This window comes from Podarcis raffonei, chromosome 13, assembly GCF_027172205.1.
Source record: "Podarcis raffonei isolate rPodRaf1 chromosome 13, rPodRaf1.pri, whole genome shotgun sequence".
Classification (NCBI taxonomy): Eukaryota; Metazoa; Chordata; class Lepidosauria; order Squamata; family Lacertidae; genus Podarcis; species Podarcis raffonei.
In genome coordinates, this window is record NC_070614.1 from 8895589 (window position 1) to 8922222 (window position 26634).

General features: G+C 46.3%; 1 protein-coding gene across 3 annotated transcripts in view; it reads left to right on the forward strand.

The window, feature by feature from the left end:
* The first annotated feature begins 627 nt into the window (after nt 1–627).
* CSGALNACT1 (chondroitin sulfate N-acetylgalactosaminyltransferase 1) overlaps nt 628–26634 on the forward strand; it is a 35909-nt gene continuing 9902 nt past the window's right edge. Inside the window, exons 1-4 of one of the 3 annotated variants that reach the window (XM_053363049.1) lie at nt 628–1510; nt 15776–15887; nt 19483–20391; nt 24141–24357. In XM_053363049.1, the coding sequence (XP_053219024.1) occupies nt 19761–20391; nt 24141–24357 (848 nt within the window). In that variant the 5' untranslated portion in view covers nt 628–1510; nt 15776–15887; nt 19483–19760. Of the gene's footprint in view, nt 1511–11584; nt 11673–15775; nt 15888–19482; nt 20392–24140; nt 24358–26634 lie in introns of those variants that run through there. The other 2 variants (XM_053363050.1, XM_053363051.1) reach the window with 2 other exon arrangements.

Genomic DNA, 26634 nt, shown 5'->3' on the forward strand with positions numbered 1-26634 from the left:
ATGCTGTAAAGAAAAATATTGCATAGGAACCTGGAATGTAAGAACCATGAACCTAGGTAAGTTGGAGGTGGTCAAAAATGAGATGGCAAGAATAAATATTGACATCCTGGGCATCAGTGAACTAAAATGGACGGGAATGGGCGAATTCAGTTCGGATGACCATCACATCTACTACTGTGGGCAAGAAACCCGTAAAAGAAATGGAGTGGCCCTCATAGTCAACAAAAGAGTGGCAAAAGCTGTACTGGGATGCAATCTCAAAAATGATAATTCAGGTGGCCCTAGGCAATTTCTCAACAGCCCTCTACATCTGTAGCATGGTGATGATGTACGAGGTTTTTACAGGATCATTGCGGAGACAGAGGCCAGAAACTCCCCCCGTCTTATCAGGATTCAATCTCAGCCTGATATTATTGAGTGTCTGTGGAATTCTTAATCTGCCAGGAAGTATGAGCTGCATTTCCCCTCTTCAGTTTCCTGAGTGGGGGAAACTCCCTCCCTATATCTCAGACAATTGTTCATCTAGCAAGTAGTGTCCATGTTGGAATTCTACAGAGATCATCTGTTTTTGTAGTTTTTTTAAAGGATAAGGGGGGAGGGAGCAGGCGAAAGAGCAAAGCCAGCCTCCAGCCAGCGGAAAATAGACTATGCCAAGAGCATATTGAAAAGCTGTCTTCAGCCAGGGCTGGCCAGTTTAACAACTCCATTCCCTGTTCCGATTTGCACACTAGGCTCTTTGACGCAACAGAAAACTCTTCTCCCCTCTGTGTGTGTGTGTGTGTCCACCCCCTGCCCCCATTTCCTCTTAAACCTGCCTGGACAATTTGGGTTTGTGAATTTTTTTTCTCTTCAGATGCAAGTTTATGTGAGGATATCTTCTTGACCAGTTCATTCCATGAGGCTGGGTTCTCTTCCTCGCCTCTCAGCACACACTCACCTTCCTGTTTTCTGTCAGGAAAGTAGAAATGAACACAAGGCTCTCATTGCAGATCTGCAGCTGAACTCCTGACCATTTGACAGTCAAGCGCTGCCCTAGCAAGCAGGATTTTCAACTCGGTGGCAAGTTAGCAATGCTCAGGAATTAAAAAGCTGGTGAGCCTTAAGTGTGGGTTTAAAAAAAATATCTTTGCATTTTAAAGAAGTCTTCCGTGATCTCCAGTGTGTCTTATGCAAGATAATAAATTATCCTCATTTTGAAAGTTGGAACAGAGTTACATCTTGCACCTCACGGAAGACAGCAACGCCCAGCAGTATGGAAGAGTACATGTAGGATACTTGCTTACAATTTTATAAGTAACAAAGAATTTTAGGACAGTCAGTTTTGGAAGATGTATACTTTTGAATTCCTTACCTGTCTAGGAATTTCCTTTTAACCTGTATTTGCATGGTACGGTAGACATCTGAAATGCTTTGGCTTTTTAAATTTTTTTTTAATTGATCAAAACAGCAGTGCACTTTTTAAAGGAAAAGCAGACTAAGAAAATACTCCTTTCTCTAATCTCTGACAGAGGTAAGTTCCTTGTTCTCTTCTCTCATATTAGAAAGCATATCTTGAAAAGACATGACTGTTCACAACTGGGCTGCATTTACAATGTTGTTAGTTGCCATTTCTGCCAGCCGATTAAAATTAAATGCATGGGGGGGAAAACCCAACACTATGGATTTCAACATCTTACTTGCAGCAAACTTGAGTGTTCAATAAGGCTTAGTCCCTAACTAGTTTGTGCGTTTAGGATGGTTGCTTCAAAACCCCCAGATATTTATCAATTATAATAATGAAATTATATGAAATTGATTAAAAAAAAATATCTGTTGAGAAGTCAAATCTCCTTCAGCATGGCAGTGGCAAATGGATTTTGTGTATGAGTTAGCAAATTTAGGATGTCAAAGAAGATAGACAAGCAAAATGTAAAGTATTGCACCTTGTGGGGATTTTCCAGTAGTGTATGAACTTATTTTGTTTCAAAGCAGACCTTGTGCATTTCTTAAGGTAAAGGTAAAGGTAAAGGTAAAGGGACCCCTGACCATTAGGTCCAGTTGTGACCAACTCTGGGGTTGCGGCACTCATCTCGCTTTATTGGCCGAGGGAGCCAGCGTACAGCTTCCGTGTCATGTAGCCAGCATGACTAAGCCACTTCTGGCAAACCAGAGCAGCACACGGAAACGCCATTTACCTTCCCGCCGGAGCGGTACCTATTTATCTACTTGCACTTTGACGTCCTATCAAACTGCTAGGTTGGCAGCAGCAGGGACCGAGCAATGGGAGCTCACCCTATCACGGGGATTCGAACCGCCGACCTTCTGATCGGCAAGCCCTAGGCTCTGTGGTTTAACCCACAGCGCCACCCGCGCCTGTGCATTTCTTATTTAATAGTTATTACCAGGGCTAGCCTCATGGGTGATGAGGCAACTGCCTCAGGTGACAGGATCCACAGAGGCACTAGATCCCAATCCCCACTTGTTCCCAATGTAAATCTTCCCTCAGTCCTTCTCTCCTGGCGAGGAGGGAGGTGCCATTTTGCGGTTCACCTCAGGAGCCAAAATGTCTTGGGCCAGCCCTGGTCATTACTTACACAATAGAGATTTGCAAATATAATGACTCAGGGCTAGAGGAGAGAAGTTCCTCCAATCTTCTCCTTCAATCCCACTGCTGTGAAGTAAACCAAGCCATGATTTCGTTTAACATTAGGTCTGAAACTGGTTGCCCCTGTTTAACGCGCTCTGTGAGATTGCCACTCAGAGTTTGCCTGGGGGAATTAACTTCGGGTCTGGTTTGGGATGTAAAGCTAAGCTAAACCATGGCTTTTGAAGACTAATGTAGACCAAATTACATATTGAAGTTCCTTATCAGTTAAACAAGGGCTGGCCCATTCAAGAGGCAGACTGAGGAAGCTGCCTCAGACGGCTGAATCCAAGAGGCATCTTATGTGATCTTCCCAAGACTCTGGTAAGTGAGGCTTCTGTGTGATCTTGCAGTGCTCTAGTGCAATCTATATGAAACCCAAAACCCAAAGCTGTGCCACTCAAAAAAGCAATACAGTGGTACCTTGGTTCTCAAACGCCTTGGTACTTAAGCAACTTGGAACCCAAACACTGCAAACCCAGAAGTAAGTTTTCCGGTTTGCGAACTTTTTTCGGAAGCCGAACGTGCTCCATTTTGAGCGTTACGCTTCTGATTTCAGTGTTACACTGAGGTCTGTCTGTTTTTGCTATCTATTTTGCATTTTGGTTTTTACGGCTTTTTTGTTTTGTTTTTGTGACTGTGTGGAACCCAGTTCAGCTACTGATTGATTCATTGTGCGGCTGCAGTATATTGTTTATTGCTTTCATTTTATGGATCAATGGTCTCATTGGATAGTAAAATTCATGTTAAATTGCTGTTTTAGGGGTTGTTTTGAAAAGTCTGGAACGGGTTAATCCATTTTGCATTACTTTCTATGGGAAAGCGCGCCTCGGTTTTGGAACGCTTTGGTTTGGAACGGACTTCTGCTTATTGATCAATTATCCTGATTTATTTGCACAAAGTTTTCAGGGAGGTTAGACAACAACTGCCATTTATTAAACATTCATTTTGATTTCTGTAACAAGCAATTGTTTCCCCATACTTTCCAGTGCATTTTGCTGCTACCTTCCTTATAGCAAAAAGTCCAGTTAGGGGGGGAGAAGTGGGTTTATTGTGCAAGAGAACCAAATCAACTTAATCCTGTAACCTGAATTTCCCAGAATGTGATTGAATCTCACCCCAAAAGAGCAAGAGTACTCTATGTTGTTTTTACCTCAAAAATTAGTGTGGAAACATGGCAGCTTCCCATATTATTAACTGGATATTAATGCACACACAACATACATTTGAAGCACATGCCCCTCAAAAGTAATAATTATGGGAGCTATAGTTCACTTTTCGCAGAACTACAGTTCCCAGCATCCTTTACAAACAATAGTTTCCACAATTATTGGGGGGCAGAGAATGTGTTTTAAATGTATGGTGAGTAGATAGCAGACATTAGTGCCAGATTAGAAGCACAGGACAAAGTCACTTAAATGAGCAGCTGTATTCTGCCGCCAACCCACCTATCTTCAATCAGTTGACTGCACTTATTGCTGTAAATGGATCATATTTTGTTACATGCTGTCAGAGAAAAATGACAGTACAATATATAAAGAAAATTAGATGGAGCAGGAGTATCTGGCTTTTCTAGTAGTGTTAATCATTGAAGCAATCTTTGTCCTGGAAGTAAATTTTAGGTTGCTAGGTAGGATGTTGGGACGCGGGTGGCACTGTGGGTTATACCACAGAGCCTAGGACTTGCCGATCAGAAGGTCGGCAGTTCGAATCCCCGCGACTGGGTGAGCTCCCGTTGCTTGGTCCCTGCTCCTGCCAACCTAGCAGTTCGAAAGCATGTCAAAGTGCAAGTAGATAAATAGGTACCGCTCCGGTGGGAAGGTAAACAGCGTTTCCGTGAGCTGCTCTGGTTCGCCAGAAGCGGCTTAGTCATGCTGGCCACATGACCCGGAAGCTGTGCACCGGCTCCCTCGGCCAATAAAGCAAGATGAGCGCCGCAACCCCAGAGTTGGCCACGACTGGACCTAATGGTCAGGGGTCCCTTTACCTTTAGGGAGCCTCCCAGACTGGCAGGGGCTGGGCTGGGTATAAGTAATAAATTTATTATTATTATTAATTATTATCATCATCATTATTAAATTGTAACTAGTTTTTTTAAGAGAAACTACACTATCCAAACAAGAAAACAAATACAGTTTCAATGTTAAGTGTTCTGAATTAAACAAAACAAAAAACCCATCCATATATTTATCCACCATGGCATGATGCTGCAATCCTTAAACTACCACAAGATGCGCCTCTAAAGTATTATCGCTTGTCAAAAATCCCAGTCTGAAAATCCCATTTTTATTACTCGTGGTTGTTTTCCCATTTAAGTAGAAAAGAGGCAGTCTTACCTGTATCTTATCAGGTTGTTCTCATACCTGGTTGCACAAATTGTTCCCAGAAGAGGTAAAGAGGTCTGTTATAGGCAGATGGGGGGGCAATCCCCCCCTCCAACTTGCTGCTGTCTTTGCAGCGTAATTACCTGTGTTTTAAAGATTGCTTCAGTTCCCTAGGACAACTGCAAACATTTACCAGAGCATGACCCCAGAGAAAACACTTGATCCAATTGCCTTCAGGCAATCTGGGGCTTGCTAAAGCTTGTAGGTTAGTTTGTAGGACCAGCCACCAGTACCCTAAGGGCCCATCGGCACTTTACATTTAAAGCAGTACAGGATATCCCAGAGTCGGTCACGACTGGACCTAATCGTCAGGGGTCCCTTTACCTTTTACCTTTATGGGACGCAGGTGGCGCTGTGGGTTAAACCACAGAGCCTAGGACTTGCCAATCAGAAGGTTGGCGGTTCAAATCCCCACGACGGGGTGAGCTCCCATTGCTCGGTCCCTGCTCCTGTCAACCTAGCAGTTCAAAAGCACCTCAAAGTGCAAGTAGATAAATAGGTACTGCTCCGGCGGGAAGGTAAACGGCGTTTCCGTGCGCTGCTCTGGTTCGCCAGAAGCGGCTTAGTCATGCTGGCCACATGACCCGGAAGCTGTACGCCGGCTTCCTCGGGCAATAAAGCGAGATGAGCGCCGCAATCCCAGAGTTGGCCACGACTGGACCTAAATGGTCAGGAGTCCCTTTACCTTTTACCTTTATACGCCATTTTAAACAGGTGTCACTTCCCCTCAAAGAATCTTGAGCACTGTAGTTTGTTAAATGTGCTGAGAGACCCCTATTCCCTTCAGAAAGCTACAATTCTCAAGAGTGGTTTAACCACCAACCCATCTTCCCAGGGAAGTCTGGGAACTGTAGCTTGATGAGGGTAAAAAGGGTCTCCGCAACTCTCAGCACCATTAACAAACTACAGTTCCCAGGGTACTTTTGGGGAAGCCATGTCTATTTAAAGTGTTATGACAGCTATTCCTGGACAGGAATTCACGTTGGTCACCTTTCCATCAATCTTCCAGCATCCAGATTACTGGAGGCATCTGATGTGCTGTATTTTTGCCGGTTAACACCGTGAAACATTATGAAATAGTAAAATATTGTATGCCACCGAGTTGCCAGGACTCCTGAGATTCAGACCTTGAGGTATAGTGGATTCTGATGGACAAGCCAGGGATAGGAGCAGAGCAAAAAGCACACCCTCTGACTCTCCACCCTAAGATTTTAACTTCTGCACTCAGAGTCCCTGAGTACCGGTATATGACCACCAAAATCTCAGAGACCTAGAAACTCTGAAGCATAAAAAGACAGTACTAGACCCTGTGCTAGGGAAGGAATATTTTAGAAATGGGCTCTTGGCTGCCAAGTTCCCATACCAAATATATTTACTTTCACCTGGGCAGTCTGCCATATCCCCAAAGCCTGGAGCGCATAGCAGTATTTATAAGGACAAAGAGAGTGGTATGTTTTGAAGGTGACTTAATTTCTCAAAAGAAAGTGCAGTGTAGAAGTTTGAAAGTAACATAAAAATACAGCATTTTTTAATCAGGAGAGATATCGGCAACCAAGTAGGCAGTTTTAATTTTATTTATTTTGCATTTCGTGCATCTGATTTAGTGATCTCTCTAGCCCACAAAAGCATCTTCTATCCTAAATTTGTTTGTCTTTAAGGTACCTCAAAACTCATGATTCAAACTTGAAGGAAGTGATAGATCAGGCTTTCCCAAACTTGAGTCATCAGCTGTTGTTGGACTACAACTCCCATCATCCCTAGCTAGCAGAACCAGTGGTCAGGGAAGATGGGAATTGTAGTCCAAAACCAGCTATTCCCAAGTTTAGGAATCCCTGAAAAGAGAGATAGAGAGATAAGGGGGAGTAGCTCTGTCAGTCTGCTGCAGCATATACATTTATTTAGTCTTTAAGATACTGCAAGAGTCTGGGTTTTGGTTTTTTTGTAATTTCTATTACAGTGGTACCTCAGGTTACAGACGCTTTAGGTTACAGATGCTTCAGGTTACAGACTCCGCTAACCCAGAAATAGTACCTCGGGTTAAGAACTTTGCTTCAGGATGAGAACATAAATCGCACAACGGCGGCACAACGGCAGCGGGAGGCCCCATTAGCTAAAGTGGTGCTTCAGGTTAAGAACAGTTTCAGGTTAAGAACAGACCTCCAGAACGAATTAAGTACTTAACCCGAGGTACCACTGTATTACTTTAAGAGACTGGTGTGCTGATTGACATGTGTGTTGTACGAAGCCTGGGGATACTGAAGTGAAGGATAACACTGTAGCACCCTGCTTGTGGTTAACGCTTAGCTGGAATGAAATATTCAACGCAGCAATAGAGAAATTAAAATAATAATTTATTTGTCAGACAAATAAATGAGAGACACAGTGGTATATGGTTACCAAAGCTCTGCCCTTCCAGCCCTGATGGCCAGCACTTATATTCCCTCAGCCCAGCCCCCTTGCTCCTCCTTTGGCTGCCTCTGTCCAATCAGCCTGGTTGAAATTCCTATTGGCTGTTTGCTAGAACCAATCATAAAAGATACACCCATTTCCTATTACCTTTTATGGGAGACAAAGAGCTATATTTCCTTCTATCTATAAATGGCAGACAAGTAGTCATATATCTTACATTTACCTCGACCAGGCACCTTAATTACCAAATAACCTTTGGCCCCTCTTGCCCTATTCCCTGCAAAACAGATGGCTAATGGTTCTAATTTTATCTTAAACAGAGATCTTGGGTTCACCTTCTCACACACCATCTATGAAAGATCTCCTTCTTTGGAGGTCTTTAAGCAGAGGCTCGACAACCATATGTCAGGAGTGCTCTGATGGTGTTTCCTGCTCGGCAGGGGTTTGGACTCGATGGCCCTTGTGGTCTCCTCCAACTTTATGATTCTATGATTCTATGAAATAAGAATCTAACATAAGAATCTAACATTTCTTACTTTCTAAATCCTTTGCATAATTACATTTAAGCCAATATATTTCATACACAACATATATAATTTTTTTAGAAGAAAGGGAACTTAGTAAAAGCTAAGCTAAATTCTAAGTTCTCTAAAGCTTCAAAGCAGTTTCAGAAAGCTGCTTTGCCTAGTCCAGCTGCTATTTGCCCTTATGAAAATGTGGCTCAAGTCTCTAATGGGAGGCACAATAATTCTTACTATTTACCAACTTAATTGCAGCTTGATTGTATTCTCTAATTTGTATGGTCAGTGTGACCTTTTGCTCCTAGCCTGTAATTTCCTTTTACAACCCTGAGGCACTCGTCTCCTGCTAATGCTAATACAAATCAGAGGGGCCCTGTTTAAGAGGATAATGAACAGCTGCCAGCTGCTTTATGCCTGGCATGAAAGATACAAACATTTGCAAATATATTTTTTTAAGCTCATTTTAAAATACAAATCTTGATCAGATGCCTCAACACGAATGTTTGCTTTGCAGCAGGGCTAACTAAACTAAATCAGAAAATGTTGCCAAATGCACGTCTTGAGTTGTGCATATGTATACAGTCCACATGCAAAACCTGCCAGACTGGTGACACAAGTTCAGATGATGGCAACAGACCTGTGTCTTTCAAATCCAGCACAGTGGATGCTCAGGTTGCGAACGTGATCCGTGCGGGATGCACGTTTGCAACCTGCAACATTCGCAACCTGCAGCAGCAAGTCTGCGCACGTGCGGGTTGCGATTCGGCACTTCTGCGCATGTGCAAAGCGCGATTTAGCGCTTCTGCGCATGCGCGACCTCTGAAACCCGGAAGTAACCCTTTCTGGTACTTCCGGGTTTCGGCGCGTACGTAACCCGAAAAAACGCAACCTGAAGCGTCTGTAACCCGAGGTTGTATGACTGTATGTACAATCATGTATTAAAGTGCAGGACCGGGGTCTGAGTGAAGGGGCACACAGGCACCAAACAAATAATGCATTTGGAATGCAAGGTGTGTTTACTCTCTTGGGCTCAGGGCCAACCCGAGACATTCTGACACCTGAGGCAGGCCCCAAAATGGCAGCCCCCTCTATGCCAGGGTAGGAGGGGTGAAGGAAGATCTACATCAGGAACAAGGGCTAATAAATATTGGCATCGGGATCTGCTGCACCAGTGGATCCTGCCGCCTGAGACGGTTGCCTCATCTTGCCTCACGGATGGGCCGGCCCTGCCTGGGCTCACAAGCACTGGCTTTTCTGGATTACTGAGGACCCTATAAAGGTAAAGGGACCTCTGACCATTAGGTCCAGTTGTGACCGACTCTGGGGTTGCGGCACTCATCTCGCTTTATTGGCCGAGGGAGACGGTGTACAGCTTCCGGGTCATGTGGCCAGCATGACTAAGCCACTTCTGGCGAACCAGAGCAGCACACAGAAACGTCGTTTACCTTCCCGCTGGAGCGGTACCTATTTATCTACTTGCACTTTGAGGTGCTTTTGAACTGCTAGGTGGGCAGGAGCAGGGACCGAGCAACGTCACGGGGATTCGAACCGCTGACCTTCTGATTAGCAAGTCCTAGGCTCTGTGGTTTAACCCACAGCGCCACCTGCATCCCCTGAGGACCCTATATCATTGCCCAAACATCATTACACACATGCAAAACCAAGTCGCTTCCCTTTAAATGCAAATAGCAGCTTCAGAGGAGGCGGTTTCGTTTCAACAGTGGCAGGGAGAGAAACGCTCAGTCAGCTGGGCTTTGACCTGATCCCCAAAGCTCTGCTTATGTTTCCTCTCAGTGCTCCACACAGGTGGTTGCCATCATATCTACGACCGACACAACAAACTTCTAACACTGAATTATGTATATTTACTTCAGCATAGAAATTACTTTTGCACCAAGCTAAGTGCCAACTCAAGTAATTAAAAACGCTTATTACGGAAGATCTGGAATGTCACCAAGGTACTCCAGGAACACTTGACTGGCTTCTCATTCCAACAGGCCAGTGTAAGTAAGTGTCTTGTTTGTACAAACTTACCACAGTGAAATAGAGAACTGGTATTGCCTCTACTTTCACATCTGATATGGCCCAGGCTCACAGAACTGAAGAGTTTTGTCTGGGATGGTCAGCAACAGATACAATCGTGCCTGAAAGCAAAGCAGATGGTTTTAGGGATGGTGGTGATGAGCTTTGAGATGTTCTCAAGATGTGGTGGTGTGTACTGGCATACTTTTTTAAAGCAATTAGGAAGACCATTGAAGGCGATAACTCTATCAATGGTTATTTATTAGTAGTAATGTCTGCTGTAGTAAAGGTAAAGGGACCTCTGACCATTACCCCTGGCGAACCAGAGCAGCGCACGGAAACGCCACTTACCTTCCTGCTGGAGTGGTACCTATTTATCTACTTGCACTTTGACGTGCTTTCAAACTGCTAGGTTGGCAGGAGCAGGGACTGAGCAACGGGAGCTCACCCTGTCGCGGGGATTCGAAACACCAACTTTCTGATCGGCAAGTCCTAGGCTCTGTGGTTTAACCACAGCGTCCCAGTGTCTGCTGTAGTAGTACTCTACAAAGTCTGCTGGAAAATGCGCAGAGGTTTATTCTGCATGCAACTGAAGCTCTGTTATACCTTTTGATGGAAACTAATTTTGTCCAGGCTTGCACACTCTCCAGTTTGTATTCAGATAAGAACAAAACAGCCTTGCCTTAAAACTTGTTAATTAACTATACATACTGGGCCCTTTAAGTCTGATTGATTGAAATTATATCAACCTTTGCTTCCTCATTTGTTGCTTTCCCAATAAAGCAGAACCCAGAAGCTGTGGGTTTCCTTTAAACATCTGTAATAAACACTGTAGCAGATTTTCATCACCAAATGCTTCCTGTCTCGGAACGGTCTTATCTTCTGCGACAGACAATGAAGCCTTGATAAAGTTACAGCCCAATCGCCTTAATGGAAGTGGAATTAAGTTAGCAGCAGAAAATACTAAGGAGTGACTGGGAAAGTCTTCAGTTGTGATCTCATGTCTGGGAAAGGAAACCCGATCCATTCTGCTGAATGCAAATCTAGCATGCTGCGTTCATGCAACCTCAATGAAAAAGTCATTTCATTCAGAAAGCATAATGTGAAATGCTGTAATAAAAACAGGGGGAGGAGGTGGGATGGTGGTGGTAGTCCTGTAAGTTACCTAAAGGAGTAAAATGATGCAATGGCCAGAGGGAGGAGGCAGAGTCTCTCAGCACTCAGAATTCCCCCTGCCTTTGGACATTAGAGGGACGCGGGTGGCACTGTGGGTAAAACCTCAGTGCCTAGGACTTGCCGATCGTATGGTTGGCGGTTTGAATCCCCGCGGCGGGGTGAGCTCCAGTCTTTCGGTCCCAGCTCCTGCCCACCTAGCAGTTCGAAAGCACCCCTAAGTGCAAGTAGATAAATAGGCACCGCTTTATAGCGGGAGGGTAAACGGCGTTTCCGTGTGCTGTGCTGGTGCCGGCTCGCCAGAACAGCTTCATCACGCTGGCCACGTGACCCGGAAGTGTCTCCAGACAGCGCTGGCTCCCGGCCTCTTAAGTGAGATGAGCGCACAACCCTAGAGTCGGACACGACTGGCCCGTACGGGCAGGGGTACCTTTACCTTTACCTTGGACATTAGAAGAAAGTGCAAAACTGCCTGCTGAGAATTCCTTTTGCTGAAGGACCCTGCAAAGAAAGATTAAGGCGGACAGAATCACCTTTCCTGTAAGTTTTTCTCTTCTCTCTCTGACTGGTAGCATGTGTTATTTGGACTAAACTAAAAGCAACAATAAATAAAGTAGATAAATAGGTACCGCTCCGGCGGGAAGGTAAACGGTGTTTCCGTGCGCTGCTCTGGTTCGCCAGAAGTGGCTTAGTCATGCTGGCCACATGACCCGGAAGCTGGACGCCGGCTCCCTCGGCCAGTAAAGCGAGATGACGCCGCAACCCCAGAGTCGGTCCCGACTGGACCTAATGGTCAGGGGTCCCTTTACCTTTAAAAGCAACAAACGGCTTTGCTCGGGCCTCTCCTTTTCCTGCTCTCCTTTTCCTGTCGCCCCCACTGTTGACATTGTGATTGTAAGGTCTTTGGGACAGAGACTCGTTTCTTTTTTTTGCCATTCCATTCATGTATACAGATGACGCTATCTACGCAAAATAATAATATGCAGTGTTAAGCTGTTTAGCAAAGCTTCCTGGGGTTTAAATCAAGAGCATGTTACTGGGCAGTGTAAAATGAACAATTCACACTGTACTGTATGTAGCTGTCAACTTTTCCCTTTTCTTGTGACGATACCCACTCGGAATAAGGGAATTTCCCTTTAAAACCTCAGTGCCTAGGACTTGCCGATCGTATGGTTGGCGGTTTGAATCCCCGCGGCGGGGTGAGCTCCCGTCTTTCGGTCCCAGCTCCTGCCCACCTAGCAGTTCGAAAGCACCCCTGAGTGCAAGTAGATAAATAGGTACCGCTTTATAGCGGGAAGGTAAACGGCGTTTCCGTGTGCTGCGCTGGTGCTGGCTCGCCAGCTGCAGCTTCGTCACGCTGGCCACGTGACCCGGAAGTGTCTGCTGACAGCGCTGGCCCCCGGCCTCTTAAGCGAGATGGGCGCGCAACCCCAGAGTCGGTCACGACTGGCCCGTACGGGCAGGGGTACCTTTACCTTTACCTTTATGCCACTGTACCTATTTACCTGGAAGTAAGCCGTATTGATTTCCAGGTACCTTACTTTCAAGTAGAGGGATATAGTAGTGGGACACAAATTTATGCCCTATACAGTGGTACCTCGGGTTAAGAACTTAATTCGTTCTGGAGGTCCATTCTTAACCTGAAACTGTTCTTAACCTGAAGCACCACTTTAGCTAATGGGGCTTCCTGCTGCTGCCGCGCCGCCGGAGCACGATTTCTGTTCTCATCCTGAAGCAAAGTTCTTAACCCGAGGTACTATTTCTGCCTGTTCTGTAACCTGAAGCATCTGTAACCCGAGGTACTACTGTATATGCACATGGAGACAGACATTGTGCAACAGAGCTTCTAATATATACCCTGACAGTTGAGCTTCCTAATTATCTAGGAGTTTAACGACACTGTTTAAATTTCCACAATGCAAAATTACTGACGTACTGGGAACTTTCTGCTCAGATGTTATAGTAGGTGTTATTTTTCCAGTACTTTCTGATACTACACTTTCTCCAAGTGCCTCAGGGCTCCTGCTCGCAACCCCACAATGTTATCCTTGTTAATAGCTGTTTGAATAAGATAAGGCTGCAATATAACGATCTGGTTTAAGATAAGGCTGCAATATAACGATCTGGTTTGCAGATGAGATGCCAGTAAGCCAAACTATGGCTTAGCAGGACTGCAAAAACCTGCGGGATTGCAGACACAAGAGATGGCAGCCACTTTTCTCACCCTCCCAGGCAGGGCTAGCCCAAGACGTTTTGGCACCCGAGGAAACCATAAAATGGCAGGCCCCCACCAGTGAAGAATCAGGAACAAGGGGAGGAGTGAAGATGTACATTGGGGGCAAGGGGGGGCCGGGAAATCAAATCTACCTTAGCCAATGGTTGAAGTGGGGATCAACAGTTGTCAGGCAGTGGTTCCCCCACGAGGTACAACCTCAGCCACGCTACCACCTCCTAACCAAAGAGAACCAAACAGATCCATGCAAATTTAAGTACCTGTACTACCTAACTACCAAAGATTTACAAAGCAGGTAGAATTTCAATTATTTGCCTCTTTAGTGTCCTTTGGCTTATATTCCCACCTCCTAAACAAACAGGAGAAACAGGATTGTCTTATATGAGAATGAGTAGCTCACAATACTGAATTTTGTGAAATGCCTTTGGATGATAACATCAAAGTTTTGCCTTTTAGGGGTCATAAGACTCTTTGCTGTTTTTGTTCCAACCGACCAACTCTGGCTACCCCTCTGGAAATTTAGACAATAAATAACACATGAGATAACGGGGTTTATTATGGAAAAAGATGCAACTCAGCTGAGAAAAGCTAGACACAGTATCCTGGGGCCTGTGTAGTTATTAGGGATGGATTCTTTATTTGCAGTGCTTTTACTTTGTTGTGTTCCCACCTTAAATCGCTCAAAGGCCTAAATGTGTAGTTACAAGAAAACAAATTAGCATATGGAAATTGTATGCAAATTTATGCCATGGGCCTTTTAAGAATCTAACAACACCCCTGCCATTGAATGTTCCCTGACCTTTCCTTGAATATCCCCCCCAAAAAAATAAGTAACGGGGGGGGACTGGGACTGGTGCAGTAGAGAAGGATCTCTGAATAAGGGCCTGTATATTTAAGAAAGTATTGCTCTTGAGAACTTTTTGACAGTTGCTGTTTGAAGAGCTCTCTGACCAAAGTCTTGAATGTTGCTGCTGCTTTAAGAAATAAACAGGAGTATTCATCTAAATTGGTAAGGTGTAATTTTAGTTTATACTGTTAGCACACAACTAATCCTTTCACGGCTTCTATCACTGCTGTCAAAGGCGTAATTGTGCAAAATGAAGTGTAGGGACACAGCTGCATTTCATACGCCTTGTGGACCTCCTTCGATGAATAGCTATCTGTCAGAAGCTACTTTGCACTTCGAGACTGGAGGGTATAGGCATTTGGGAAATGCCTAAAGGAGGGGAAAGGTGTTAAGCTGTTGACACTGATACGGGAAGAATGGAGGGAGAGGCAGGGCCTCGCTAAAACTCAGTAGCTTGTCTTTTTATTAAGAATGCCCAATGCATTCCAACCATAGGCAGTCCTGAGGGCCAAGCAAATGACATATGCTTAAAAACTGATGTTCAAACGAATATAAATAGCCATAAGGAATATGAAGTAAAGATGATGTAATACTGCAAGAACGACTCAGATTTTCCAGTCAACATCCACACAGTGCATTTATAAGTGCTAACAAACCCGGAGGGGTGAACATATGAAGGCGCTGTATGCTGAGCTTACACTGGCTAGCAGTGGTTCTTTAGGCTCAGGAAGAAGGTCATCTGCTATATGAATGGCATCCCATGAAACTGTTAGCAGACCTTGCAGCTTGGGTGAACTAGATTGGAACAAGCGCTTACAGTTTCTGGAGTTCAAAGGCTTTATGCATGCAGGAACTATTTATAGGATGAGTGGTGAGCGGAGACAGAAGGGAGGGCAATAGCAGACATCTTGTCTGGAGACAGCAGCAACAAGGCTCAGCTCTTTAGGGTGAAGTTTACTTAGACATAGAGGCTTCCAAACCAGGGCTGGCAGGGTTGCTAGATGAACAGTGCCCACTGGTGGGTCAAAGTAACATACGCATTAACTGTGAACTATGGCCTTCTCGGTAGTGGTGCCCTCCCTGCGGAACACCCTCCCTTCAGATGTCAAGGAAATAAACAACTATCTTGACTTTTAGAAGACACCTGAAGGCAGTATTGGAAAGTTTTTAATGTTGGATGCTTTATTATGTTTTATATATTCTGTAAGCTGCCCAGAGTGCCTGGGGAAACCCAGCCAGATGGATGGGGTGTAAATAATAAAATTATCATCAATATAAGGAAATGTCTTGGCTTTCCATCAGCAGAAACATCCCAAAACACTCAACAATAAAACAATTGCAAATCCAAAGAGATGCAGGCTGAGATAAGAATCTCCACTTGAAAGGCTTGCTGAAAAAAGGAGGTCTTCAGCAGGCACCAAAGAGAGAATAGAGACCGCACTTATCTGATATGTAATGGGAACGAATTCCAAAGCGTGGGCTGATTCCTGCATCACATAGAATGGACCTCCTGGTAAGAAGTTGCAAAGGCTGGGTATGTAATCTGTGATATTGGTCTTTTAGGGCACCACCTCATTTTTTAACTGGATGTGCCAAGGAACTTGGGCCTTTCAGAGGTTGTCGAGCCATGCTCTCCCCCTGCAGCTCCAGGGATGAAGAATAAGAATTTTACAAGGTAAGGACCATGTCCATGATATCAGTTATTTGCCACCTTGTGAAATGAACATTGGAATTAAAAAAGTCTTTCAAGCATCCTTATTGTGAAAACCTAATTTGACTTGGGTGAAACATTCAAAAATTAGGTGCTAAGCTTGGACAGGGCATGGAGGTTGGGGGAAACACTTGCACAGCACGTTGCCTTTCCCTTTTTTAACACGTCAAGGCTGAGCTTTCCTTACGTCACTGTGGTCACTGGAGGCTGATTCGTTGGGGCAGAGGAAGCACTGCTCCATCACCCTCAGCCTACTGTCAGCCAGCCCCCAGCCCCATCCCACAACCAGACTAGCCATTGCCTCTCAGCCTCTCATTCCTTAAAACATGGGTAGGCAAACTAAGGCCCGGGGGCCGGATCCGGCCCAATCGCCTTCTCAATCCGGCCTGCAGACGGTCTGTGAATCAGCGCGTTTTTACATGAGTAGAATGTGTCCTTTCATTTAAAATGCATCTCTGGGTTATTTGTGGGGCACAGAAATTCATTCATTTTTTGCCTTCAAAATATAGTCCGGCTCCCCACAGTGGACCGGCCCCCTGCTGGAAAAGTTTGCTGACCCCTGACTAAAAGATCGCCTCACCTTTGATGTATGCAACTTGTTATGTACTGAAGTCCTCACCCTGGGCCAGCAGGGGGATACTGTAGATAGTTCAGGTCCACATATGCAAATAAGGGATCGAAAGTGACATTCAGTGATTGGATAGTTACAGAAAGTTGTTACAGTTACTGTCAGAGCTGCCCGAGGTCCCAGCTCACAAAGGACCAACGCCGGTTCATTGTTATGTACGAAAGTCTTTATTGAAGTTCAGTTTCGCTTTCACAGCCGCAGCGTGCAGCTCTACGTCTCGAACTCTAGACCGCTGAAGCTCTGTCTGAATCTCCTCCCCCCAGACACCAGTTTAAGACTCTAGCCTTGCTCCACCTCTTCCTTTGCTCTTTCCTCCTCTGGTTCCGCCTGTCCGTCGGGGTCTCGCCCTTCCTAGACTCTTCTGACGCTGAGTCCCCTGAGTCTTCCCCCTTCCTCCGGCGGGCTTTAGGACCTGGTTCCCAATCCGGGTTTCCTGCTGTCCCGTGCGCCTGTACATTCGAACTTGGCGCGCGCGCCCAGCCGGCAACCTTCCTCCTGACCGTTACACTGCTCCTGTCACTGCTTCCCCCTTCGGGGAGGCTAGCTGGAACTGACCTCCCCTCCGTTCCCCCACTCTCCGATAGAGGCATGGTCAGCCCTGACTCATCTTCTCTCCCCGCTGGAGGAGACGCTGGTCCTGACACATGAGACTCTTCCCCCCCACTACGCTCTGGTGGGGAAGCTGGTCCTGATCCCCCGCTGCTGCTTTGGGAGTCCCCGCTGGCCCCTTGTTTCTGGTGCGTCCCCTCTGGGACTCCCCTTGCCCTGACCATCGGCGCCCCCTTCTGGGAATCTTCTGATTCGCTGGAGAAGCTCATGGAATCTCTCGGGTCACTGTCATACTCCTCTACGCTGCCCTCAGATTCTTCGCTCTCCATTTCCTCTCTCCCCTGTGCTTCTGCTCCTGAGCCCCTGACAGTTACGTTATACTGGAGCTCTATATAAGCAGGTTGGCTGAACCCTTCAGTTCAGTTCTCTTCTGGCCTGTGAATAAACAAGAGCTGTTTGAAGAATCGCTGTGTCGTCTGATATGTTCACCCACAACTTAACACAACTGATTTGACAAGGGCATCCTGTAGATATCATCTTATCAGGAAGCCTCTTGCACACAGTATAGGAATCGAACCTTTAAGTGTTGCGGCACCTGCCCTTTGGAATTCGTTCCCCTGGAATATTGGGCAAGCGCTGTTACTGTGGTGTTTTCAGTGCTTGCTGAAGACCATCCTCTTTCGACAAGTAAGGACCTTCCCTGATCCTGTACCTGTACAGTGGTACTTCGGGTTAAGAACTTAATTCGTTCTGGAGGTCCATACTTAACCTGAAACTGTTCTTAACCTGAAGCACCACTTTAGCTAATGGGATCTCCTGCTGCTGCCGCGCTGCCGGAGCACGATTTCTGTTCTCATCCTGAAGCAAAGTTCTTAACCCGAGGTACTATTTCTGGGTTAGCGGAGTCTGTAACCTGAATCGTACATAATCTGAAGTGTCTGTAACCCAAGGTACCGCTGTACTGGAATTGCTTTTAATTGTTTTGTCACTCTTGTGGCTGCTGCCCTGGGCTCCTTTGGGAGGAGGAAGCGCAGCATATAAATTTATATCTTCACCTCAGCGTTTCCCATGTAGAACTCAGCAGCAATAGGGCGAGGGCAAAACTGGAAGCTCTGCCTGCCATTGGTTCTGCTCGCATGTGGGCAGCAGCTGACATGGACTGAGGTGCGAGAAGTACATTGTGGCTAGCTTAGACTTCCTCTCCAAGCGAAGGCCAGTCATTTAATTCAAACGTCACATAACATGAACCAAAGAGTACCATCCAGGGAAGGCCCCAGTGCAAAACCCAAGGCTACATTGGCTCATTAAGTACGTACAGAGAGCCCAGACAATCAACCTACATTTAAAATAAAATAAAATAAAATACAGTGGTACCTCAGCCTTTGCCCAGTATATCTGAAGGAGCGTCTCCACCCCAATCGTTCTACCCGGACACTGAGGTCCAGCGCCGAGGGCCTTCTGGTGGTCCCCTCGCTGCTAGAAGCCAAGTTACAGGGAACCAGGCAGAGGGCCTTCTCAGTAGTGGCACCCGCCCTGTGGAACCCCCTTCCACCAGATGTCAAAGAGAACAACAACTACCAGACTTTTAGAAGACATCGGAAAGCAGCCCTGTTTAGGGAAGCATGAGAGCCAGTGTGGTGTAGTGGTTAAGAGCGGTAGTCACATAATCTGGGGAACCGGGTTCGCGTCCCCGCTCCTCCACATGCAGCTGCTGGGTGACCTTGGGCCAGTCACACTTCTTTGAAGTCTCTCAGCCCCACTTACCTCACAGAGTGTTTGTTGTGGGGGAGGAAGGGAAAGGAGATTGTTAGCCGCTTTGAGACTCCTGAAGGGGAGTGAAAGGCGGGATATCAAATCCAAACTCTTCTTCTTCTTCTTCTTAATGTTTAATAGATTATTGTATTTTAATATTCTGTTGGAAGCCGCCCAGAGTGGCTGGGGAAGCCCAGCCAGATGCGTGGGGTATTAATAATAATAATAATAATAATAATAATAATAATAATTATCATCATTATTATTATTATTATTATTGCTTCAGGTTACAGACGCTTCAGGTTACAGACTCCACTAACCCAGAAATAGTACCTCGGGTTAAGAACTTTGCTTCAGGATGAGCACAGAAATCGTGTGGTGGTGGCGTGGCGGCAGCAGGAGGCCCCGTTAGCTAAAGTGGTACCTCAGGTTAAGAACAGTTTCAGGTTAAGAACGGACATCCAGAACCAATTAAGTTCTTAACCCGAGGAAGCTATTAAACACCAGGCCCTAGCAAACTGTTGATCAGGTTTCATTTCCACAGATCATATCTTGCAATTTTAGTAGTAAAATGGCCTCTTTTGAAGATGAATTTCCTCACACAGTGTATTCATCTAATTTGCCTTTCAGATCGCTCTCCACTGCTTCCAGCCAACAAGACTGAAACACCATCAGCTGATGCCATTGAGTTGCCTCACACTGTTGGCTTTTGCGCTTGCCTTTTGATGCGTGCAATGCCGCCCTGTTCCCTCTACGTTGCCTGCATGCCACTAAGAGAACATTCGTCAACGAATGCAGGTGTGCCCATGCACGCAGCTTGCAAACTGGGTCCTGGGGAAAGCTGCTGCAAACCTTAGACCTGGCACTGGAGGAATATGTGGGCGCTGCCGCCAGATGCTTAGCAGAACATGGTTCGTCGAGGGATCGTGGCATGGCTCCCTCGGGTGGCCGTTCTGCTGGTGGTCCTCTGTTGTGCGGTGTCCGTGCTCTACATGCTGGCCTGCACCCCGCGAGGTGACAACCAGCAGCTTGCCTTCCCCAGAGCCAACAACCCTACGGGGAAAGAGGAGTACCAGGCGATCTTGCAGGAAAGGGAAGAACACCACTGGGACTACATCAGCAGCCTGAAGAGGCAGATTGCAGAGCTGAAGGATGAGCTCCAGGAAAGGAGCCAGCAGCTGAAGAACATGCAAGGCCACAGCACGGACTCTTTGGGAGTGGGGATGGACCGGCGGGACCCTGAGAAGCCCCAGAAGGCCCTCTTGCAGTTCCTGCATTCCCAGGTGGACAAAGCAGAGGTGCACACGGGAATGAAGCTGCCCAATGAGTATGCCGCGGTGCCCTTTGAGAGCTTCACCCTTCACAGAGTGTACCAGCTAGAGATGGGTTTGACCCGTCACCCAGAGGAGAAGCCGGTGCGGAAGGACAAGCGAGATGAGTTGGCGGAGGCTGTTGAGCTGGGCTTGGAGACTTTGAACAGCCCAGAGAGGAACAGCAACACAAACCGCCGGGCGTATTCCCCCTCTGACTTCATAGAAGGTGTGTATTCTTGGGAGTCACCCAGGGATTGGTGAGGGCGTTTCTTGGAGGGGATTCCTTAGACAAGGTGGGAGACTCCTTTTCTGTCCTCAGGTAGAAGCCGAGCTAGGCTTGGATGGGATTAAAAGTGCTAGTGTTCCAATGTCCCTTTGGTAAAGCTCAGTAGCAAAATACAGAAAGACTCCAGAAATTGAACGGTAACAAAGGGCCTATTCTACCTGGCGCCAATCTCTCCGATTACTTTCTCCAGATAATCTGTATCTGTATTTAATTCACAAATCACATTTTGGGGGTGTATACTTCCCAAACATCTTAGGTAAATACCTAAAAGACTTAATGTGTGGAATGGGTTTTAGTGAAAATGAAACCAGAACACTCTGATGACAGAAGAAGGCCTGTTTGAGGCAAATTTTGCTTTTTAAATAAATTTATTACATTTGTGTCCTATCTTTCCTCCAAGGCAGTGGTTCTCAACTTGTGGGTCCCCAGATGTTGTTGGACTACAACTCCCATCATCCCTGAGCTCTGGCCTTGCTAGCTAGGGGTAATGGGAGTTGTAGTTCAACAACATCTGGGGACCCACAGGTTGAGAAAGGCTGTTCCAAGGAACTCAAGGTGGCATATCTGGTTCTCTTCCTCCCCACTTTTTAACCTGACAACGACCCTGTGAGGTAGGTTAGGCTGAGAGACTGCGATTGGCCCAAGGACACCTAGTGAGATTTGGGGCCGAGCAGCAAGTTCAACGCTGGACTCCCCAATCCTAGTCCAGCCTTCTAACCACCACACCACATATAACAATAACACATAAAATGGGAGTGCAGGATCTGTTTTTTCTTTAGCAAAATTCCCACCCGCTACCCCCGCCCACTACTTAGCAACCCCCCCAGCCAACCCAGATGTTTTTCCCCGGGTAGTATTCTTTCAGATATTGGAACCCAGCTTAGCGCAAGGGCAGGGCAGGATGACAACGAAAATAAAGCTTTGGGGGAGAAAGTCACAGACACAGGTTTAAACCAAAGGGCCTACTGTCATCATTTGAGCCTTGTTGAAGGAAAAGGGACCCCTGACCATTAGGTCCAGTCGTGGGCGACTCTGGGGTTGCGGCGCTCATCTCGCTTTATTGGCCGAGGGAGCCGGTGTACAGCTTCCGGGTCATGTGGCCAGCATGACTAAGCCGTTTCTGGTGAACCAGAGCAGTGCACGGAAACATCGCTTACCTTCCCGCTGGAGCGGTACCTATTTATTTACTTGCACTTTGTGCTTTTGAACTGCTAGGTTGGCAGGAGCAGGGACTGAGCAACGGGAGCTCAACCCGTTGCGGGGATTCGAACCGCCAACCTTCTGATTGGCAAGCCGTAGGCTCTGTGGTTTAACCCACAGCGCCACCCGCGTCCCACTGAGCCTTGTTAGGTATATCTAATTTCTGCTAAGTGCAGCAACCAGTTTTTGCGTTTCGTTTTTTATACTTGCAATAAAATTAAAAAATACAGGTAACGAAAAGGAAGAATATAAAAATAATAGCAAGGTCAATATTTTGGAGAAAAATGAAAGGGAATGGGAAACTGAGGAGCAAAGTTTGGGTGTGTAAGTTATTTAGCTGAATCATAAGGGGAAATGAGCATCTATATTTGCTTGGAATGTGATCAGAAACTGGGAAGACTTCTATATACAAGAAAAAGGGAAATCATGGCATCTTTAACAGCTTTATAAAATAAAACAGTGGAAGGCCTTTATTTCTGCACTTGCTGAGTAAGTTTGTATATAATCACTGCATCCCAAATTTGATCAATATACTGCTGTTTGGGAGATGTCCAGCACAACTTCAACCTTCTCTGCTGCACACAGTTGCTTAACAAGCGATTTTGACTGATTTTCTTTCCACTCAGCACTCAGAGGCAGCCTTCTTTAGAAAAAGCAAAGCAAAGGGTAGACTCTTCTGGCTTCCATATCAATAGCAAAACTGCTTAATCGTCTCCTGAAAGTCTAGCAGAGCACATTCATCTCATGTGATGCAACTCCTCCAGCTGCAGAGTCATCTTCATTCCTCCAGAACAGAATAACAACACAGCTTCAAAGTTAGTCCACTTCTTAACTCTTTCAGTGGCAGTTCCTTGCTTCAGGATTAGTACTTTCACTCATGAGAACGGGACTCATTAAGGAAACACACCAGTTGCTGCAATGGCTTTGTTGAAACATGTTTTTAAAAGTGTGCAGCTTTCCAAGTGAAGGTAAAGGGTAAAGGGACCCCTGACCATTAGGTCCAGTCGCAGACGACTCTGGGGTTGCGGCGCTCATCTCGCTTTATTGGTCGAGGGACCCGGCGTTTGTCCGCAGACAGCTTCCGGGTCATGTGGCCAGCATGACTAAGCTGCTTCTGGCAAACCAAAGCAGTGCACGGAAATGCCGTTTACCTTCCCGCCAGAGTGGTACCTATTTATCTACTTGCACTTTGACGTGCTTTCGAACTGCTAGGTGGGCAGGAGCAGGGACTGAGCAACGGGAGCTCACCCCGTCGCGGGGATTCAAACCACCAACCTTCTGATCGGCAAGCCCTAGGCTCTGTGGTTTAGACCACAGCGCCACCCGCGTCCTATGCAGCTTTCCAAAGGGTGGCGTATAAAGCAGTTTCATGGAATTCTTTCACAGCGACTGTGATAATGACCCCTGCTTTCTGGGTGGCATCGAGAGACCTGCTAGTTCATCAAGCTTCTTTTATATTTCACAGAATCATGGAAACGTAGAATTGTAGTATTGAATGGGATTCTGGGGCTCATCTAGTCCAACCCCCGGCAATACAAGAATCGCAGCTAAAGCATCCATGACAGATGGCCGTCCAACTTCTGCTTAAAAACCTCCAAGGAAGGAGAGTCCTTTACCTCCTGAGGGGAACTGTTCCACTGCCAAACAGCTCTTACCATCAGAAAGCTCTTCCTGGTGTTTACTCGGAATCTGCTTTCTAGTAACATGAAGTCATTGGCTTCGGTTATACCCTCTGGAGCAGGAAAAAACATCCCCTATGTGACAGCCCTTGAGATATTTGAAGATGGCTATCATATCTCCTCTCAAGTCTCTTCTTTTCCAGGCTAAACATACCCAGCTCCTTCAACCAAGCTCCTCATAAGACTTGGTTTCCAGACCCTTGATCGTCTTGGTTGCCCTCCTCTGCACACATCCCAGCTTCTCAATATCCTTCTTAAATTGTGACATCCAGGATCAGACACAGTATTCCAGGTGTGGTCTGACCAAGGCAGAATAGAGTGGTACTATTACTTCCCTTCAGGATTTTTGTTGGGGGGGAGTGCAAGCCTTTTGTTAGAGAGGGCAGAACTTCAGTTTGCTATGACTTTTATTGATTTTTATTGCTTCAGGGAGGGAAACTGCCTACTTTATGTGAATCAAATGAAATAAGAACGGCTGTTGGGGCTGAAGAGAAGAGTATCTGAAAAACCAAAACAGGACTTTGCTTAACTCTTCCTTTAAACATCATATTTTCCCACATTCTCAGTAGCTTGAACTTCAGCTCATCTTCCTAGGAGATTCACAAAAAAACAAATTTTAAAAGGAAATAACTTCAAGTTGAGGAGGAGATGAAAACCTTGCCTACACAATCACAAAATCAAGGGAATGCAAAATGAGTCTTGCAGCAAGCCCTGAGTGCCACATGAGCAGAAAAAAAACCAAAGTATAAATCTGCACTCACTTCTGAAATTCCTTGCTAACTGCTGTTTTCCCCTTTGTTTCCCTGACAGGCCTTCGTCGGATAGAAAGAGATAAAGGCACCCTGTACGAGTTGATATTCAAGGGAGGCAAAGCATATGAATTCGAGCGAATTGTCCTATTCAGACCGTTCGGCCCCATCATGAAAGTTAAGAATGAAAACCTCAATATGGCCGACACCCTTATCAATGTCATAGTCCCGCTGGCTAAAAGAGCCAGCAAGTTCCGGCAATTCATGCAGAATTTCAGGTTAGTAAAGCTGCATGCTCTTACTGCCTCCCCACAGCCGTACCCCAATACTTCTGCTTTGGGAATAATAGCTTTTATTACAAATACAGTCATAGGTAAAGGTAAAGGGACCCCTGACCATTAGGTCCAGTCGTGGCCAACTCTGGGGTTGCAGTGCTCATCTCGCTTTACTGGCCGAAGGGGTCATGTGCCCAGCTTCTGGGTCATGTGCCCAGCATGACTAAGCCACTTCTGGCAAACCAGAGCAGCACATGGAAACGCCGTTTACCTTCCTGCCAGAGTGCTAACTATTTATCTACTTGCACTTTGATGTGATTTCGAAGTGCTAGGTTGGCAGCAGCTGGGACCGAGCAATGGGAGCTCACCCCGTTGCGGGGATTCAAACCACCGACCTTCTGACCGGCAAGTCCTAGGCTCTGTGGTTTAACCCACAGCACCACCCGCGTCCCAATACAGTCATACCTCGGGATAAATACGCTTCAGGATAAGTATTTTCGAGTTGCGCTCCGCGGCGACCCGGAAGTAATGGAGCATGTTGCTTCCGGGTTTTGCCACTTGCGCATGTGCAGACGGTCAAAATGACGTCACGCGCATGTGCAGAAGTGGTGAAACGTGATCCGCGCATGCGCAGTCGCGTCTTACGTTCTGTTCAAGATGCGAACGGGACTCTGGAGCGGATCCCGTTAGCATCCCAAGGTACCACTGTATGCAAGCAGAGTATTAAGTTGTGGGTTGACAAAGCAGACGACACAGAGATTTCTCCAAGTAGTTTTTTATAAGTAAGCTGGAACTGAACTGAACTGATCACAGCTCAGCCGGTCTGCTTTTATAGGCAGCCGGCTGTCAACATTGTAACGACACCCCCCCCAGGATTTCTCGCCTAAATTAACTGACGTGGACCTGAGTGAAAACTATATACAATGGTACCTTGGGTTAAATACTTAATTCGTTCCGGAGGTCCGTTCTTAACCTGAAACTGTTCTTAACCTGAAGCACCACTTTAGCTAATGGGGCCTCCTACTGTTGCTGCGCTGCCGGAGCACGATTTCTGTTCTCATCCTGAAGCAAAGTTCTTAACCTGAAGCACTATTTCTGGGTTAGCGGAGTCTGTAACCTGAAGCGTATGTAACCCAAGGTACCACTGTACACAATACCCCTGGTGGCTAGGGTGAGAACTTCAATACATAACACAGAGCACCAGCGCAGGCAAGGCTGTATATTTAGTTTCGCTTTAATTATTTACAATTTTATTAAGTTTCTTTTAGGTTTTACCTTACCCTTATCCCCTAGCTCAGTGGAAGAGTACAGTCAAACCTCGGTCTCTGAATGCCTCCATTTTAGGATTTTTTGGCCAGGGGCGTGGCTAGCTGCTCTGGCACCCGGAGTGGCGGATGAAGGGAAGTTCTCTTTCTGCACATAAGTTCTTTTACTGCACATAACTGTGGCCTTATGGGAATGGGAAGTATTGCTTCTTTTCTCTGGCATTCTGGGAAGTCTCGCTTATAATCTTCTCTCTGTTTCTGCACACACTGTACCAACCTGTTCCAAATACCAAGACATTCTTTCCTTGCTCAGTTCATCTTAAGTTCATGATGACCTGTTCTCAATGCATAGCTGACCACATCTACAGAACTTGATTATTATATTCTTTCATGTTATGATCAATCATTAGTATTGTTTTATGCTATATCAATCTTTAGTTATAATTAATTAGGAGGTTTCATGGTTGTCTAGTCCCAACCTCGTTTCCCAGCCTTTAATCTATCGATGATTAATGTTCACATGTATTTCCCACCTCTCACATGTAATTCCCGCCTTGTACTTATGTTAACCAATCAGCAACAAGTTTCTTTGTGTTTGTATCAACCAATCAGCCACAAGCACACCTGTGGCAATGCTTGTTAATACTCAATAAAAGTGAGACGCCGGGGGCTTGCCCAGTCAGACGCCTCATGTGACACCTACCTCTCGTCTGCCGTGTTTTTCATTCCTACAGGCGGGGGCGGGGCGATCCGCCTAGGGGGGCAGTGCAGCGAGCTGCCCATGGCGTCCGCCTGGCGGACACAAGCCACACTCTGCCATTTCGGGCAATGCGCTGCCCTGAGCTACGTCACTCCCAGGAGAGACATGTGGCTCAGGTGCGCTGCAGGCCAGGCCCCGCAGTAAGTGCCGCCCCTGCAGTGTGCCATTTTGTCACCTCCTCAGGGGTGACGCCACACGTCCCCCACCTCTTCCTATGCCCCTGTTTTTGGCTCCCGAACACTGAAAACCCAGAAG